Raw genomic sequence first — 17582 nt, 5'->3', positions numbered from 1 at the left:
TTGTGAATTACGGCATGAAAAGGAAAGCATCAAGAAAACTCCATACTCTTTTGGAAAAATTAAAATTGACCATTTATGCATCTGTGTGAACTCGGCCATTTGATTTTTTCTTCTTTTTTGTTTGACTTGAAGAAAAAAAAAACTATATATTTTAATCTTAAATTAGTTAGCACACATCAAGTATTTATGCCAATTCAATAAATATAAGATATATGTATATTTTTACTTTGATTTATTGATTCTTAAAATTAATTATTTAATTAGGAATAAACACGTGATGCACAAATTTGTGACCTTTTTTATACATAAGAAAGAAACTTCAAAATTTGACCCGAAAACTAACTACAAGCAAACCGGGTCAATTAATCGGATCTCTCTCAAAGAAGATCCTCCACAAATATTCTCTTCTTCTCCCCTCTTCCAAGTTCCAATAACACCCATTTCCTTTTGCTCACTGTAAGCAATCTATTTCTTCAAAGTAGCGTTCTTTTTTCCCTATTAGATCTATAATTATAAAAGATCCATAAAAAAAAATCAATCTTTTTGCATATGCTGTAAAGAAATCCAGAACCAATATTTGGGCATGTCAGTGGCTGGAAAGGCCGCCGTAGAGCATGTGAATTTTCCGGGAATGGGTACAAAGGACCGGCCCGGATGTTGCAACCCGGTGAAGAACCCCGGCCCGGTTTCAATGGACCATGTTTTATCAGCACTAGGTGAGACCAAAGAAGAAAGGGAGTCAAGAATCAGAAGTTTGTTCAGTTTTTTCGATTCGGACAATGCGGGCTACTTGGATTATGTAAAAATCGAAAAGGGTTTGTCTGCTATGCAAATTCCAGCTGAATATAAGTTTGCTAAAGAATTATTGAAGGCATGTGATGCTAATAAGGATGGGAGGGTGGATTATCAGGAGTTTAGAAAATATATGGATGATAAAGAAATGGAACTGTATGGGATTTTTGAGGCTATTGATGTGGAGCATAATGGTTGCATCTTGCCTGAAGAACTGTGGGATGCCCTTGTAAAAGCTGGTACTTTTACTGTCAATTCCTTTTAAGCCCTTTAAGTTCCTGTTTCATAGAATATTCTCTCTGTTTCAGCTTATGTGTCTTACTTTCCTTTTTAGTTTGTTTAGAAAAGAATGCCACTTCCTATAATTAGTAACTCTTTAATTCCAGTATGGACTATGACATGTTTAAGATCACAAGATTCAAAGGGCATTTTGGTGCATTATACACATCTTAAGTTTAAGACCACAATATTCAAAAATCTCTTACTAACATATAAATGAAAGGAGGGAGTAGTTATGATATTGCTTTTTTTTTTTAATCATTGGGAGGATAAGTGGTGTGGATGTAGAACTGTCTGTTGTGGTTCATAAAATGAATACAAAAATCTATCTTATGAGAATTTGCATTGTTGAGGTCTTAGAACTAGTGTGATAAGTCCTGATTGTTTGATCAGATTCATTTTTGGAAGTTTTTGAACCTTGAATGGCTTTGCTGCGCAAGTTGAAGTTAAGTGATCAGCTGCCAAGCTGGACTTGTTGGAAGTTTGTGGCATGTCAGTGTGCAGTGTTCTGATACCTCTTGTTGAGTCCAGTGATACCCACAGGAAAAATAACCACAGTTAGTTAATGAGAATATACAAATGAATGAAACCGAGATTTTACGTGGAAAATCCTTCTCAAATTATGCACTTGTTGCACCAATATCAACATGTAAGTCTCAACTCTCATGTATCATCGAGAGATTTTACTACCAAAAGAAGAAACTTTCCTCATGTACCTAATGCACCAAGCTTCCTTCCACCAAGCTCTTATGTAGAACTTTCTTGTGTTGCAGTACTCGAACTTTTCCTCTTAAGAAGCTTAATCTGGCAATTTTCTCTGCGATCTCGACATCACATTCGAACACGTCTTCCACTAGTTGCACCACTGTATAAAGCTCTGTCGTTGAGTAGATATGTCAAGTCGTAGTAGAGGGATCTCATCATCTTCTATCCATCGTAATCTCACAAATGATTAGGCATATAGGGATTATATATTTCCTGTCCACCTCGGTGTTGTCAAAGGCTCACTTGAAGCACGCTTAAGCTCTGAAGCTTGGCGCAAAACAGTCTAGCGCTTCACTTAGCCGACACTTTGGTGCAACTACCAAGGCGCACCGCACATGCCTCATCATTAATGGGCCTTGTCCTGAAGAGCCGACATTAACTAATAAATATTTCACTTAGTAGTAAAAATTTTCAAATTTCGATGTGTTATTTATGCATATAATTATTATTCTTGAGTTACATATATATTTTTTATCTTTTTTTTTTCCTTATCAAACTTTGTTTTGTTTTCTTCTTCACTGCGCCTTATTCACTAAAGCCAACGCTTTATTTGCGCTTTACGCTTAAATCCCCGAAAAACCTTGATGCTTTTTTCGCTTTTCGCCTTTGAAAACACCTGTCCACCTTACACTTTATTCTTAAAATTTCAAAACAAATACAGTGAACAGTGTCTTGTGCTTGAATAGTTGTCTGTAATTATGAATAGTGACATTAGGCATTAATACCCATATATGTGAACAGAACGAATATGCATCTATGCTTGGATGTATCAATGATGCTCACATCTTCAATCCCTATACAAAATTCTCTTCTCACTCTGATACTAGCTGTTGAGACTAGGAAAATAAAAAGTTTCATGATAAGCTTGCATCTCAAATTAATTTGTTTGTTTCATAAGTTCCTCATCTTGTAAATTTTCCTAGATCTGGATATTTAAGTATTTTTTGTGGCTAATTCTGGGGCACTGGAGATTGTGGTTCCGTTCTTGGCATTTTGCTGAATTTGGTTATGAAATTGGTGGCTGAATTGTTGAGTCTCTTTACCCGGGTGGGGTGGGGGTGGGGGTGGAGTATTGATTGTCTGAGACAAACTCAATGAATAACTTTAGAATGCTGATCCACTAGTCTGGTTTGGCATTTCTCACTTTATTTATTTGTATTTTGATGAATAATGTACTTTAATCACAACAGTATGAGGGCCCCACAAGGGTGCTACCATAACTTTACGAAATTACACGTCTATGGAGTTTTAGAAATTAATAAAATTCAATAAGCCATTTACATCGCCTTGATTACACACACAAAAAAAAGGTGTGTAAGCAATTATGGTATAAAATCTGCACGACAATCAAGAAGTGACTTATAACCTGTTTGGCCAAGCTTCTCCAAACCCAAAGCTTTTTTCCCCTAAGTTGTAGCGTTTGACCAAGCTTTTAGAAGGAAAAAAAGTGCTTTTGAGTAGAAGCAGAAGCAGTTTTGGAGAAGCGGAAAAAGTAGCTTATTCTTAAAAATACTTTTTTGAAAAGCACTTTTGAGAAAAATACACTTAGAAGCACTTTTTAAAAGCTGGCCAATCACTAATTGTTGTTCAGAAGTGTTTTCAAATTAATTAACCAAACACAAACTGTTTCTCGCCAAAAGCACTTATGGAAAAAGTATTTTTGAGAAAAAACACTTCTCAATATAAGCTGATTTTAGAAGCTTGTCCAAACAGGCTATTCATCAAAAACAATCAAAAAGTGATTTTCCCTCATATTATCTCCTAGTTTATTCCTTCCATAAGCACCAGATATTGTGTAGGGGATTTGTTTCCCTAACTTGTTCTCGTGCACCATATTTGAGCTTCGACTCTGTGTCGGCTGCAATCAGAGGCTGCCGCAATCTATCTTCCTCCACACTGAATCTCATTATTCATTTATCCAGTAGATGCGATTTGATTTCTGAAGTCATAAGTTCCTTGCCTTATGGCATTTTTGTTTTTTGAGAATGGCAACAAAAAGAATTACTCCTATAATCCCAACCTTATGGCATTTTCTTTAACTGGTATCATCAATTTCTCTTGTAAGATGATATTTGAAGCCTTTAGTTTTGGAATAAGTGACAAGAGTGGGTTGCTCTAGTGGTGAGCACCCTCCACTTCCAACCAAGAGGTTGTGAGTTCGAGTCACCCCAAGAGCAAGGTGGGGAGGAGTTCTTGGAGGGAGGGAGCCGAGGGTCTATCGGAAACAGCCTCTCTACCCCAAGGTAGGGGTAAGGTCTGCGTACACACTACCCTCCCCATACCTCACTAGTGGATTATACTGGGTTGTTGTTGTTGTAGTTTTGGAATAAGTATCTTGGTGACATTTATGAGGGCAAGTTATCTGCTCATCATACCTTATCACTTGATTATCATAATCCTTGTTATCCTTTTTTTTTGAGTGGGATAAGTTGCCCTTCTTAGCTGACTTGTCGTTGTGGTACACTTGAATGCAGTTTAAACAAGGTAAAATGAGTACATCTGTGTAAAATCACTTCAGAGCAAAATGATGCATTATGCTATTTTAGTTGTTTTTTGCTTTCGAATGAGCACGATGTTAATGTTTATCTGTTTGCGGCACCAAGGTGCTCACTTCTCTAAGTTCAGATGGCTTCTGATTTTTCTTCAATTCAGCTACTACTGTTTCACCGCTGTTAGTCTGATTTGATGATGCTCTTGCATTTCTTTTGTGGTACCTGTGACTAAATCAATTTTTCTAGTTGCTAATTTGGATTCAGATATGGCTATTTATGGAATAGTGCTCGAGGAATCTTTACAATTCTTAGATTTGGAAATATATGCAGAGTAGATTGTCAACGCATATACTGAGTTACATTATGTTCTTTACAATGAAATTAGTTCTTTCAACTCTTTCTTTCCTTCCCGCGCTCTAGACAAAGAATTAGGCTTAGATGAGTTTGAGATTGCAGCTATGTAATGAAGCTGGCAGCATAATCGGGTCAAGAGATGGTGTTTGGATAATTTTCTGGTTTGTTTTTTTGAAACAACTTATGTAAGCATCGGGCAAATTAATTGTGTATCGATTGGTTTTTGAAAATAATGAACAAAACAACACAACTATAGGCCTTGCTCCATACCCATTTGGCTTCATTTGGGCCGGTTTCACTCTAACACTCAATAATTTGTCTCTTAAAATAAATGTTCTCAAATATTAGAGATTCTCTAACTCTCGTGCTTATCCCGAACTGACTCACAAATCTCTAAACTAACTAAAAAGACATTTGATAAACTTGGGACTACTGTCAGTGTACCAATAAGGTTTGAACCTTAATTTCAACTGGTTGTTGTGCTTAAATTAATTTTGTTTCTTGAAAAGCTTTTTTGGTTGTTTTTTTTCCTTCCAAAAACAAGATTTTTTTCCAAACCATACAAGATGTTAGATGTTTGATTTTTAAAAACTTTTTCAATGCAAATGGCGCTTCTATTCGAGCTTAATTGGTCCTGAATTTGCAGGGTAGAACAAAGTGTTATCCTTGTATGAGCTTCCCAATTAATTTTGGGAAATTGAGAGATTTCTTGTGCAAGAAATTTGGTAAGGTGCCTGACAATTAAGTCCTTCAAACGGTGCTTCTTGTCATAATTCCTTTTCTTTTTATGTCCATTTTTCTAACAGATTCAGAAAATTTGCTTTATTATTGTTAGTTTTCTGTATGACTCTGTTGATACTTTGTCCTGTAATTAATGTTACTGATTGGCCTTGTTAAATTTTGTGACACAAAGCGTACGGCTTTTCAGTATATTTTGGCTTCCCTGTCATGTATTAAGTTACCCCGCTCTCCTGGTCCATTTTTCTCTCTGTCTGCGGAACAAGTATTTTTTTTAGTTTCATGCTTCCTCAATAAACGGGTGGCCCGTTAAAGGGGTTTGCATAACAAATTAGTTCATCCATTTAATATCTACATGCTAATTTCTCCTCTGCTATTCCTCAGTTATTTTGCTATGTGATTCCCATCTTTCAGAATCTATTTTTCTGGCTAGAAGAGTTCTCCATACTCATTTCCATTTCTTTAGTTGTCTTCCTCTTATAAGCTAGGGCAGTTTCTTTCTTGCAGGAATAGAATTAGATGATGATGAACTTGCACGTTTTGTGGAGCATGTGGATAAAGATAATAATGGAATTATCACTTTTGAGGAATGGAGGGATTTTCTTCTACTCTATCCGCATGAGGCCACAATTGAGAATATTTACCAATACTTGGAGAGGGTATGTCTTGTTGATATTGGGGAGCAGGCAGTCATTCCGGAAGGCATCAGTAAGCATGTTCATGCATCCAAATACCTGATCGCAGGGGGTGTTGCAGGAGCTGCTTCTCGTACTGCCACAGCACCTCTTGATCGCCTAAAGGTCATTTTACAAGTGCAGACTACTCGTGCTTCAATTGGTCCTGCAGTCAAAAGCATATGGAAGGAAGGTCGTTTATTGGGGTTTTTCCGTGGCAATGGGTTAAATGTGATGAAGGTTGCACCTGAAAGTGCAATCAAGTTCTACGCTTATGAAACCTTGAAAAATGTTATTGGTCGTGCCAAGGGTCAAGACCAAAGAGATATAGGAACTTCTGGTCGTCTTGTGGCGGGTGGAATGGCAGGTGCAGTAGCACAAACTGCTATCTATCCGATGGATCTCGTTAAAACTCGATTACAGACTCATGCATGTGAGGGTGGAAAGGTTCCTAATCTGCGAAAACTATCAAAAGATATTTGGGTACAGGAAGGACCTCGAGCATTTTATAGAGGATTGGTTCCATCGTTACTTGGAATCATCCCTTATGCAGGCATTGATTTGGCTGCCTATGAGACTTTAAAGGATTTGTCAAAGATTTACATTCTTCATGATAGTGGTACGGCTCTTTAACTTGTTCCTTTTCAATTGCTACTACCTATTTTCTCCAAGATAATGAAATGTAATTTTTCTAAGAATTGTGCATTTGATGCAGAAGCCGGCCCTCTCGTGCAGCTGGGTTGTGGGACAATTTCAGGAGCCCTCGGAGCAACATGTGTTTATCCTTTGCAGGTTGTTCGAACCAGGTAAATCTGCATTTAGATTCTTGGGGTGCAACAACTGTGATTTTTTCCCCCTATTTGGACTGTGTAGCTCTCGGTTTATCATGTGATGACCGTTCTTTTTTCCTCTTAATCTGTATTCTTGCTAGAATGCAAGCTGATGCTGCATATGAAGGTATGTCTGATGTGTTCCGCAAAACGCTTCAGCGTGAAGGTTTCAGGGGCTTCTACAAAGGACTTTTCCCAAATCTTCTAAAAGTTGTACCAGCAGCAAGCATAACTTATCTCGTGTATGAATCGATGAAAAAGAGTTTAGATCTTGATTAGCTGGTATAGAGTCGGCGACACACTGAGGTTCAAGCTGCTGATCCTGAGGATGATGATGATGATGATAAATAAGATTATTTAGCTCATTGGTGATATGATTTTCAGAATCATACACTTGATTTTTGAGTCCCCATTGGATATCGACGGGGATTATAGTTATAGAGTTTTCTTCTTCAGATTCAACCGACAAATGACTACGTTGGCAATTGAGAATAGTCCTTCTTTACAATGTATGCCTGAGCTACTGGAAATATCCTTTCTACACTTTTGCCAAGTAAATGCAAAATGAATACAGTGAGATGTAGACCTTGAAATTTTTTGCTATATGGATGATAGCATGGGAGTGAGGTTCTGCTCTCTGCCCTTCTTTATGTAGGCTTTAGGTGCAAATGAAACTGTTGTAATTAAAGTATTAGCGCTGGTAAAGAGGAAACTTTTTCTTTTGTTGGGACAACGTGTTTTGTTGTAAACTATTTCTGAACTAAACACCTAGAATTAAATTATTTTAGTTTTTCAAAATACTGAAAACTATTCCAAGTTTTTTCATTGTTTGGAAAACAAAAAAAGGTTCTAAATAGTTTCTTCCAAGAAATTGAATTTCTATATATATATATATATATATATATATATATATATATATATCGTATAGTGTATATAAAAAAATTATTTAAATTTTATATATTTTTTCGGCTACCGAATGTGAATACTTTTTGGCGCGGGTTAAAAGTGAAAAAAGCCCTTTATTCTTTTTGCGTATTTACTGGCTAAATAAATATATTTAGAAAAGATTTACATTTAGAGATTTTGGATTCAATGAAACATCGAAATTTGTTATAAATTATAATCTATATAATAGAAGCATAAGAAATAAAAACAACATCAAAATTTTGCACAATTTCACCGTAAACCATTTCTCTACGGGTCACAATATTTAAAGCCCTAAAAAATTCTTCACATCTTGACATTATTGTATGGAATGAAAATTACAAACTACAATGCACTTAATAAACGTGAAAGAGAATCACTCCTCTGTAATCTGCCCGCCCGAGACCAACCCAAGTGTATAGAGTGCAACAAGCATTTCGATAGCAATTACTTCAAGAGGGATTTGGTAGCTCATAAGCGATTCTATGGTCACAATATCATTTACATTTATTTTTAAATTTCTCGCTATTTTTGAGATTTCTTTTGGTAACTATTATTGACTTTTCATTGTTGGACGACTTTAGTATTTCAACATACATATTTTACAGTAGCGATGGATTAAGAAGTTTTTCAGAGGCAACTTATTCCATGGTTGCAGACGGTAAAGGTATGCTAAGAGGTTGGCGACTGATGATGTTCTATAGATATGCTATTGTGGGCTTTTCGGAGGCTATTCACATTTTGGAAGGATCAAAATTAATTGGTAGGCCTAATGAGAATGTATATACTTCACCGGGCTAGACTTGTGTACTCATCACAGTTATTGTAGCAGGTGGTGTCATCGGTTAGAGTTGACCTTATTCGTGTTCTGATGTGTTCTATGAGTTACTCTCCTATGTCAAGACGGGTTGTGGTACTGTTGACTATTTACATACGCTGCGGTTATGTTTGCGCTTTGTAGCGAAATTTGAGCGAGATTGCTCTTGGGGTGTTGAATAGTTGATTGTGCCTTGGTTATGGTCTTCTTGTTTCTGGTATATAGTGATATATATATCTCCATGATTATGTGTATGGTGAGGTTATATGGCGATTTGATGGCTTTGGAACGACTCTTGGCACGTTCTAGTACGAATATATGTTTAAATGGGGGAGAATATAATGATCCGACCAGTCGTTTTGAGCTTTAGCATTCCATTCGGTGGTTTGGAACTTTGAGTTGCTTCATATTATGTATTATAACTTGCGTGTATGGTTGGTTTCGGTTTTCGAGTGGTTCGTGATTGATTGGAAGAATGATTCTCATTTTAGAAGCTTTAAATTGGAAGAGTTGATCAAGATTTGATTTTTGGGTAAACGGACTCGGAATCGAGTTTTGATTGTTTTGATAGGTTCGTATGATGATTTTGGACTTGTACATATGTTCGAATTTGGTTTCGGAGGTTGCTAGAAGAATTTGTCACTATTTGTCGAAAGTTGGCAACTTGAAGAGTTTAAGAGTTCATAAGTTTGACCAAAGAGTTGACTTTGATATTATTGGACTCCAATTTGTGTTTCGAGACTTTGGATAGGTCTATATAGTTGAATTGAACTTGTTTGCAAAATTTTAAAGTAGTCCGGAGTGTTTAAGTGTGATTCAGACACTCTTTTGAAAGAATGAAGATTTAACTACTTAAGAGAAATTTTATTCGGTTAGAGCCTCGATTCTTTGTTATGATATTTCCGTGGGTGTTTTGAGGTTTTGGATAAATTTGTATGATGTATTTATACTTGTTGGTATGATTGGATGGGGTCCCGAGGGTCTCGGGTGTATTTTGGAATATTGGTTGAGACTAGTTAAGTTAAGGATTTGAAATTTGACCATGGTCAATATCGGATCAAGATGATCTATTTTCGGTGTTTTGAGTGCGCGACTAGGTTCATGGCGTGTTTTATGATTGAATGCATATATAGTTTGTGTCCGCGAGATTTTTGTGTGCTAAAACGAAAATTTTCTTATCGCTAATTTTTTTTATCTTGCGTACTATTGAATTTTTCAGATTTCTTTTAAAACTTCAAAACATCATATCTCCTTCATTTTAAGGCCAAATCGGGTGATTCAAGAGGCTATCTTAGGTGTAATCTCGCAAAGATCGTGTTGGGATTATCAAACGTAAGTTTCGAGATCATCTAGGACTTGAATAGAGTTGGGACAATTGCTGTATATTTTTTCTTGTTTCAGAATTTAGTTACTTTTTCTCACAAGGTTTTGGAGCTCGGTTTTGAGCGATTTTGGAGGGAGGTTTTACTACTTGGATTGGGGTAAGTACTTTTGACTTGGATTTGTTATTATTTCATGATTCCAACCTCGATTTTAGTGTTTGATTAATAATTTGAATTGGAGAAATTGAGGATTTTAGTAAAAACTTTCTAAAGAATAAATTGATGGTTTGAAGGCTGATTTGAGGTCAAAATTGAATGGTTTTTGGTATGATTGGACTCTTATCGGAATGAGTGTGAAATTTTTAAGTTTTGTCGGGTTTCGAGGTGCGGGCCCGGGGGTTGACTTTTTGATTTTCGTTAAAGATCGAAACTTTATTATCCGAAATTGTGTCCTATGGTTTTTATTTATGATATTAAGTTATTTTGGATAGATTCGAGCCGTTCTGAGGTTATTTTACATGAGAAGGGTTTCTTAGAGTATTGATTTAACTTCTTTGACATAAGTATCTTGTCTAACTTTATGTAGGGGAAATACCCCTTAGGATTGAGTTTGATTGTACTATTTGAATTATGTGGAAGACGTGTACATGAGATGGTACCTTTTGTAGGAATTATGTGTTGTTGATCATATAGGCAACATCGACTTAATAAAATTACTGATCTAAAGTCAAATTGCAAAAAGAAGTCTTAAAACTCTTTTAACATGATTTATATTTATGCACACACATATGCAAAATTAGTGTTGACTTCTTTTTTCTTCAAATACTTTTTTTTATAATTATTGTTACAAGACATAAGGCATATAACTTCACATATTAATATTATAAGTTAATAAACTGTTAATCATGTGTTTGCAATATGTTATCTTTATCTTGTTGCAAAAAACTTTATTCACTAATATGAAAAATAAAGTAATTTAATTTCAATTTCTAAAATATTTCTATTTTTCAAAAATATGCAGTTTTCTTTTTATAAAGATTTGGGGATTTAAAATTTTGGAGACTTTAAGCAAAGTTTTACTAGTCTTCTCCATCAACATTTGTTTCTACACTAGTCTTTTCGTGTTCTACATGTCTATCATTTAACAACTAAAAATTGTGCAGCCAGGAACTTGATATGATTTTCTTTGTCACGGCGTAAATCTTAATGTTCATACGATATGATGTAACTTTTCATTTAGTAGTTGGGAGGGAGTTATTTGAGAAAGATAAAGTCTGAATTCGTTTGGAATTGCATCATTGGATGATTTAAGTTACTGAAATTTAAGGCGTTTGGAAATCAAAGATATATTATTGTAAAATCGTCTCAATCTAATTGTGAACGGAAGTGATCTTACAATCCTACTATTTTGCCAATTTATTGACCTTTTTTGTATTTAATCTATGTATTCTCAATATAGATGTTATGTTACGAATTCAAGAAAAGTTAACTACAAATAGCACTAAAGAAATAGGAGCAACTTATACCAAGAATTAAGGGTGTACAAACCGAACCGAAAAATCACACCAAATCGAAAGTTAAACCAAACCGATTAAAAAATCTGATTAAGTTTGATTTGATTTGATTTGGTTTGGTATTGAGTAAAAATACCCAAACCAAACCGACATATAAATATATAATTTTTATATATACTTTTAAGACTTTTTATAGAATTTTCTTTAAAAAATGTCTAAAAATATTTACAATTCACTTATGGAATGTAATATTTAGTTAAAATATGAAATGCTATATATTTATTAACTTTAAATAATGGGTTGTATGATCACTTTCTTATCAAGTGTTAGTGAAATGCGTCTATCTCTTTGTTCTTCCATATTTATATGTCAAGATCTATTAAATTCCTATATTTTTTTCGAATTTAAAATTAAATAGAACATATCATTATATATGTTCATATTTATTTTTATATTTAATTATTAAATTCGGTTAACCTTGAAAGTACTATACATCAATGTAAAATTATTGTTAGATGACTAAAAATAAATATCATGTGTTACTAAGAAAATTCTTCCAAAAAATATTTTAATAGATCATATATTTGTCAATTTTTTTAATTTTTAGTAAATATATATTTACTTATAAAAAATTTAATAAAGTAAGATTGAAATAATAAAAAAAAAATCAAAAAATCCGACAAAATCGAACCAATCCAAATCGACATAGTTGGTTCAAAACCGAACCAACCCGGTCCATGTACACTCCTGCCAAGAATAATATTTTACTTTTATTTTGGAACTTTACCTTGTTGATTTTAGGTCTTCAGAGAAGTGACTAGTCTTTCAAGCTCCATTATTATACTTAGACTTTATTATAACATTTCTAAACTGAATTTGGCTCATGTTCTTTAAGTGTAAAATAACTAAAAAGTGTTTCTTTTTTTGTTTGTTTAAATCTTACCATCATTTAGTATGATTCTAAGACCTAAAATAATCCTATTTCATATTCTAGCTCTGCAAAACACGTGCCATTCAAAGCAATTTCTTTTGTTGGGACATTGTGTTTGTTATAAAATGTTTTTCAACTAAACACCTTAAATGAATTTTTTAGTATTCCAAAATCGTGAATAATTGCTCAAAGTTTTTTCATTTTTGGAAGAAAAAAAATTCTGAAGAATTTCTCCAGGAAAGTAAAAATTAATTTTATTTAATTGAAGCTCGTTCTTGTCTTAAAAAAATAATAATGAAACTCTTCTTAAATTGTGAAGCAAATGCTACAAGATATTGACAGCTTGTTTGGATTAGACTGGACTTGCATACGCTTTATTCTTGTTGGGAAAACTATAATATATAACTATCTCTCGAAAATAATAGCGGTAATATATATATATATATATATATATATATATATATTTTTTTTTTATATTAATATACAATATTCATATTTTATACATATAGTGTAAATATTTTTATATTTTGAGCCGATGGTCAAATGTGTAACTTTCCCTTTATTCTTTTTACTCGTAAATAAATATATCTGTTGAGAAGATTTACTTGCTATATATTTTTATTGTATTATTCGGAAAAAAAAGTTATTTACAATATTTATTATTGTTGGGCCGAAAAATTATGGGATTGTTACACACATGGACTTTTTCGTATATATACGAGATTTTAAACTTATTTACCCGGTTTTGTCTAAGTTTTCATATTTACAGAAAGTAACTAAGGTCTTAGATATTTTGTAGACTGTTTCTACACTCACATACAAAATATACACAATTTGCTTATGTCTTATTTTTTAAGGTTCAATTTAAAATCCAACCAAGACCACCTCGAATCTTCACCAAATTCTCTCAAAATTGAGATATAAACTCCAAATAGTATTCTCAATAATTTGCAACAACATCCGATCCAAACAAATAACGATTTAATCGAACCCAATTTTCGAATTAAAAGCTTTGAAGTTTCTTAAAGGTTGTCAATGGAGTTTAAATTCAAAATTTTATGCTTAGTTTAATCAATGCATAAATTTTTTTATGCTTATGTGCCACGCCCAATGCATGTGCCAATGGTTTAATCTCTTCATTAATCAACATAATGCAAAACTTTGGACCATTTTTATCGATGAGAGAGTAATAAAGTTGTGCCAACTATGTTCTTAGTTATTTTTTGTTACTGATAGTAGGATTTCCATGTCTTCTCTTCATTCATGACTCTTTAAAATCAAAACTTGTTATTCTATATATTTTTGGTGATTGGTTATGTGGGGCTGGGGGTTGGGATACAGTGTATTGCTGAGAGACGTACCGTGGGGTGGGTAGAAACCTGAAGGCTTAGGATTGATTGCCAATTAAAGCCCTATAGCTGAGGGATATTAACTTGTCAATAAAATGTATATAATTGTTAAATTGTATATCAATTTGTAATTAAGTTAAAATTAAATATTGGTAAAAATCTCTTACACAAATAGCTTAGAGGCCCGGTAAGCTATAAATTGTCTTTTCTACTAGAGAGGCAAAGAAGGAACAGTGCTACTGAGCTAGGGTTTCCGCGTTGGGGGTTACAGGTAACTCCTGGGTTCTGATCATCAGTGAATTATGCTTTTCGTTTTGGTTCCTGTTCGATAATCTGATAACTTTGAAATACTATCTTTTTTCAATTGTTGTTTGTATTCGCATTGTCCTTATCGAGGATAAAAATTGATCTTTTTAATTTAATTTTATCGGTGTTTGTTTATGACTTTTTCACCTCATATGCATCACAGTATACATATATCCACATATACTTTTTTCTCTGTCTCTTTGAGTGTCTCTATCTGATAGTTTGCATGCGTGATTATTAATAAAATAGGGATATATTAAAGTTGATTCCTAAGGTTTTATTCTTTTAAGTGTTTAAGCATAATATATGTATAGTGGCCATAATTTTGTGATAAATTGTTTGAGGGAGAAAAAGAGTACTGAAACTTCGGTCATGAACTAAATTAATGTACAAAACTTGCCATGTAAGGAGGCTTTTTGGTATGAGTTGCACAACAAAAGGTCTCTCATCTCTTGAGCCTTCAAAGGAAATTCATCATATTTAACTCGCAGTAGTTATAATGGTTATATTCCTAGGGAAGTGAAACTGTGAAAGTAATTTCAAGGGACAAGTAATACCAACCAAGCCTTCAAGTTTATTCCTATCAGTTTTGCAAGTAATACCAACTGGTTCTGCCTATAAGCTTCATATAACCAGTTCAAGTCTGTATTCCTATGAGCATTGAATTCGTTGGGACATACTCACATTTACATGTCCTACATTAGCAGTCGAGTGTGCATGCCTAGACCAGTGACCTATTCATACCAAAAGAGAGTTATATTCATTTTTACACCGTGAAAAAATGACAGCCAGGTGCACTAAGCTCCCGCTATGCGCGGGATCCGGAAAAGGGCCGGACCACAAAGGTCTATTGTACGCAGCCTTACCTTGCATTTCTACAAGAGGCTGTTTCATAGAGTCTTGTTACACTGTGAAGAATTAACAATTTCATTAGGCGGTGTCAAGTGGGCAACGGGCAGGGGAGCATGCATCGTTTGAGTACCGGGTTCATATGATCCCAATACTTTCAACACGGAGCATAGACCTTAAATCCTGGATTCGCCTCTGGAAGGGGTTCCATCTCATTATGGAATGGGCTAGAACATAGGGAAACGGTTGGAAAAGATTCGACTCCAAGTAGTTCAAGACCTGACCACACTTGGTGATTGATGAGTTATGTCTTTCATGCTGTTTTGTTTCTTGAAGACATGATTTGTTGATTCCGTGGCCCTCCTTTATTTACTATTGCAAGTGCTTTTATGAATGTGTAAAGAGATAATATCTCACGTTTCTTTGTTTCTATTGATTGACAGCAACTTGCAACATCTGTGACAAAAGCTCCAAGACAAAATGGTGAGTGACCACTTGAATCTCTTTCTTTTGGACTTTGACATGAGTTACTTGGCAATTGTGGTTTCATGTTCTTTTCCTGTGGCCTTAATTAGGGTATTCCAAAGATATCAAACGACATTGACTTGCTTCACCCTCCTGCTGAGCTTGAGAAGCAAAAGCACAAGCTTAAGCGTTTGGTCCCATCACCTGATTCTACTTTTCTGGTATCTACCATTAATCACTGATATTTTGGATTTGATTGTGATCTATATATATGATTTATGCCTTTTGTCTTTGTCCTTGCTTGTGTAACTTTTGATCAACCGTTGCAGGATGTTAAATGTCCAGGCTGCTTCCAAATGTAAGTTCCTGAAAAAGAGCGGTTAAATTCCTCGTGTTATAAGTTTCCATGTAGTGGTAAGGTACTAATAATCGATCCAACTTTTACAGAACAACAATTTTCAGCCACTCGCAAACCGTGGTTACATGCCCCAACTGCCAGCAAGTGCTCTGCCAGCCAACTGGTGGACGCGCAAAACTTACTGAGGGATGCTCTTTTAGGGTTAAAGAGAAGGCTATGATGGTCGTGGGTTGATATTTGCTAGAGGTTCTGGCTAAGCTGTGACATTATAAATTAGGTTTTTGAAGAATGAGTTGGTTAAGAGAACTTTTCCTTTGCTCGGTAGTACTTTTTTGTTTTGAGTTCTGACTTTGATGAATACTTTGGCAATCATATTACTCTTACCACATTTTGAAGTACTTAATCTTCTTCCTGATCTTGATTTTAACATTTTTCAGAAGATACTCCATGTTTGTTTGTGCTTTTATGTTTTTGGTATTCATGTTTAATGCTAGAAATATGTCCTGTTTTGAATTTGAAGCGCATGGCTGTTCCTTTGGATAAAATTAAGTCGAGTAACTTGCTTTGAGTCCCTATTGCAAGATAAACACGACGTTTATACTCTACTTTTGACTGGTGCAATGTGCCATGAAAATTGCTTGAATCCGTCAGGAGCTTGACTCACTCAATCCAAGCCTCAGAATGTTTCTAGCTATGTTTGGTAAACCTTTTTGGGATGTTATGTGTACTTATAAACTAACCGCAACTTTATGGTATCGAGTATAACTGAATAAAGAAGTATGTACAGGAGATTAATGAATTCTTGTGTGATTGAAGCTGTGTAACGTCTATTTGTTCAAGTTACTGGTTTTAACCTGGACAGTTTCCAGGAATATTTGTAAGCGCCACTAGTTTTATAGTAACGCAGTAAGGCAACATGACACACTGTTTAAAGAGTATTTTAACACAACATTAACATACATTACATATAAAATGGGACTTCAAATCCAGCTGAACAATGCAAAAGGGACATGAAAAAACAGTAAAAGAAAAGACCTGGAAGAAAGGCATCACCTTCCCTTTGCCTTTATGACTTGCCTGTGAGTTCTTCGCATCCACTCAGATCAGATGCAGTGAAGGCTAATAGTCTACACAGAATGGTTTGAAGTCACCTTCACTATCATCCCATCCTTGGTTTTTATCAAATCTTTCTTTCTCTTCTTTCTCCACATCTTTTTGTGCTTCTTTCTCTTCTTTTTGCATTTCTTTCGAGTCTCAGAGTCCAAGATATATTGACAGTGGAAGCCAAGACTTTCTCACCATAATAAAGAAACGACAAATCTGGAGGGTCCTCCCTCTTAGCAAATTGTTACTAAAGACGAGGAGACCTATTCACTCTCCATGTGTGGAGAAAAAGCAAAAGATTAAACAAAAGGATAAAACTACCGATTGGTGGAGAATAGAGATGAGAGCTAAAGTTAGCTGACAGGTGGAGAAGTGGAGTGTGCCTAATAAAGGTGCAATTCAAAGGATAAAATAGCGTGAAAAATGTTGGACATGCAAACAATTATATAGCAAGTAGCAAACTTAAAAAAGTAGAATACGGTATAATGGAAGATATAGATATGCCTTTCTCTTTATAGATTACAATCACTTTGCACCGTCCACTTTGTATCTTTATAACAATATTTCATTATAAAAGTTAAATTTTCTTTGAAACCAATCTTTCATGTTATATTGTTATATATATTTTTTATAACAACGCTTCAATATAATAATAAAAAATATTCAGAACAATAAAACTGTTATAAAAATATTTGACTGTATTATCAAATTGTTGCGGA

The 17582-nt window shown here is 34.5% G+C and overlaps 2 protein-coding genes and 1 long non-coding RNA gene across 5 annotated transcripts; 2 read left to right on the top strand and 1 right to left on the bottom strand.

The window, feature by feature from the left end:
- Window positions 1-331: 331 nt before the first annotated feature.
- Window positions 332-7657, top strand: LOC104111614 (calcium-dependent mitochondrial ATP-magnesium/phosphate carrier protein 2-like). 2 transcript variants are annotated; one of them, XM_009621350.4, is made up of 4 exons: window positions 332-1031; window positions 5928-6713; window positions 6810-6900; window positions 7084-7657. In XM_009621350.4, the coding sequence occupies exons 1-4, from the start codon at window positions 584-586 to the stop codon at window positions 7130-7132; spliced, it is 1374 nt and encodes a 457-aa protein (XP_009619645.1). In that variant the 5' UTR covers window positions 332-583; the 3' UTR covers window positions 7133-7657. The 2 variants fall into 2 exon arrangements, with proteins under 2 accessions (XP_009619645.1, XP_009619643.1); XM_009621348.4 differs by having other exon boundaries at window positions 333-1031; window positions 7026-7657.
- A 6079-nt stretch (window positions 7658-13736) lies between these two features.
- Window positions 13737-16198, top strand: LOC104111615 (small ribosomal subunit protein eS27w-like). 2 transcript variants are annotated; one of them, XM_009621352.4, is made up of 5 exons: window positions 13737-14052; window positions 15380-15419; window positions 15512-15622; window positions 15731-15759; window positions 15849-16198. In XM_009621352.4, exons 2-5 carry the CDS (start codon window positions 15417-15419, stop codon window positions 15991-15993), a joined length of 288 nt encoding a protein of 95 aa, XP_009619647.1. In that variant the 5' UTR covers window positions 13737-14052; window positions 15380-15416; the 3' UTR covers window positions 15994-16198. The 2 variants fall into 2 exon arrangements, with proteins under 2 accessions (XP_009619647.1, XP_070033953.1); XM_070177852.1 differs by lacking the exon at window positions 13737-14052 and having other exon boundaries at window positions 15294-15419.
- Window positions 15646-17017, bottom strand: LOC108947782 (uncharacterized). Its single transcript, XR_011408879.1, has 2 exons — window positions 16795-17017; window positions 15646-15767 (listed from the first exon to the last, which is right to left on the bottom strand). It is a non-coding gene; the product is annotated as an uncharacterized lncRNA (long non-coding RNA).
- Window positions 17018-17582: the final 565 nt, after the last annotated feature.

The sequence above is a fragment of the Nicotiana tomentosiformis genome, chromosome 6, assembly GCF_000390325.3.
Source record: "Nicotiana tomentosiformis chromosome 6, ASM39032v3, whole genome shotgun sequence".
In the NCBI taxonomy this organism is placed as follows: Eukaryota; Viridiplantae; Streptophyta; class Magnoliopsida; order Solanales; family Solanaceae; genus Nicotiana; species Nicotiana tomentosiformis.
This window is presented reverse-complemented; position numbering and strand designations above follow the sequence as displayed.

Bases quoted from the DNA above. Each gene is read 5' to 3' on its own strand.
- LOC104111615 (XM_009621352.4), top strand. The intron at 15,623-15,730 runs GTATCTACCATT...CAACCGTTGCAG, and splicing joins CACCTGATTCTACTTTTCTG to GATGTTAAATGTCCAGGCTG. The intron at 15,760-15,848 runs GTAAGTTCCTGA...CAACTTTTACAG, and splicing joins TGTCCAGGCTGCTTCCAAAT to AACAACAATTTTCAGCCACT.
- LOC104111614 (XM_009621348.4), top strand. From the start codon at position 584: ATGTCAGTGGCTGGAAAGGCCGCCGTAGAGCATGTGAATTTTCCGGGA. The intron at 1,032-5,927 runs GTACTTTTACTG...TCTTTCTTGCAG, and splicing joins GGATGCCCTTGTAAAAGCTG to GAATAGAATTAGATGATGAT. The intron at 6,714-6,809 runs GTACGGCTCTTT...CATTTGATGCAG, and splicing joins TTACATTCTTCATGATAGTG to AAGCCGGCCCTCTCGTGCAG.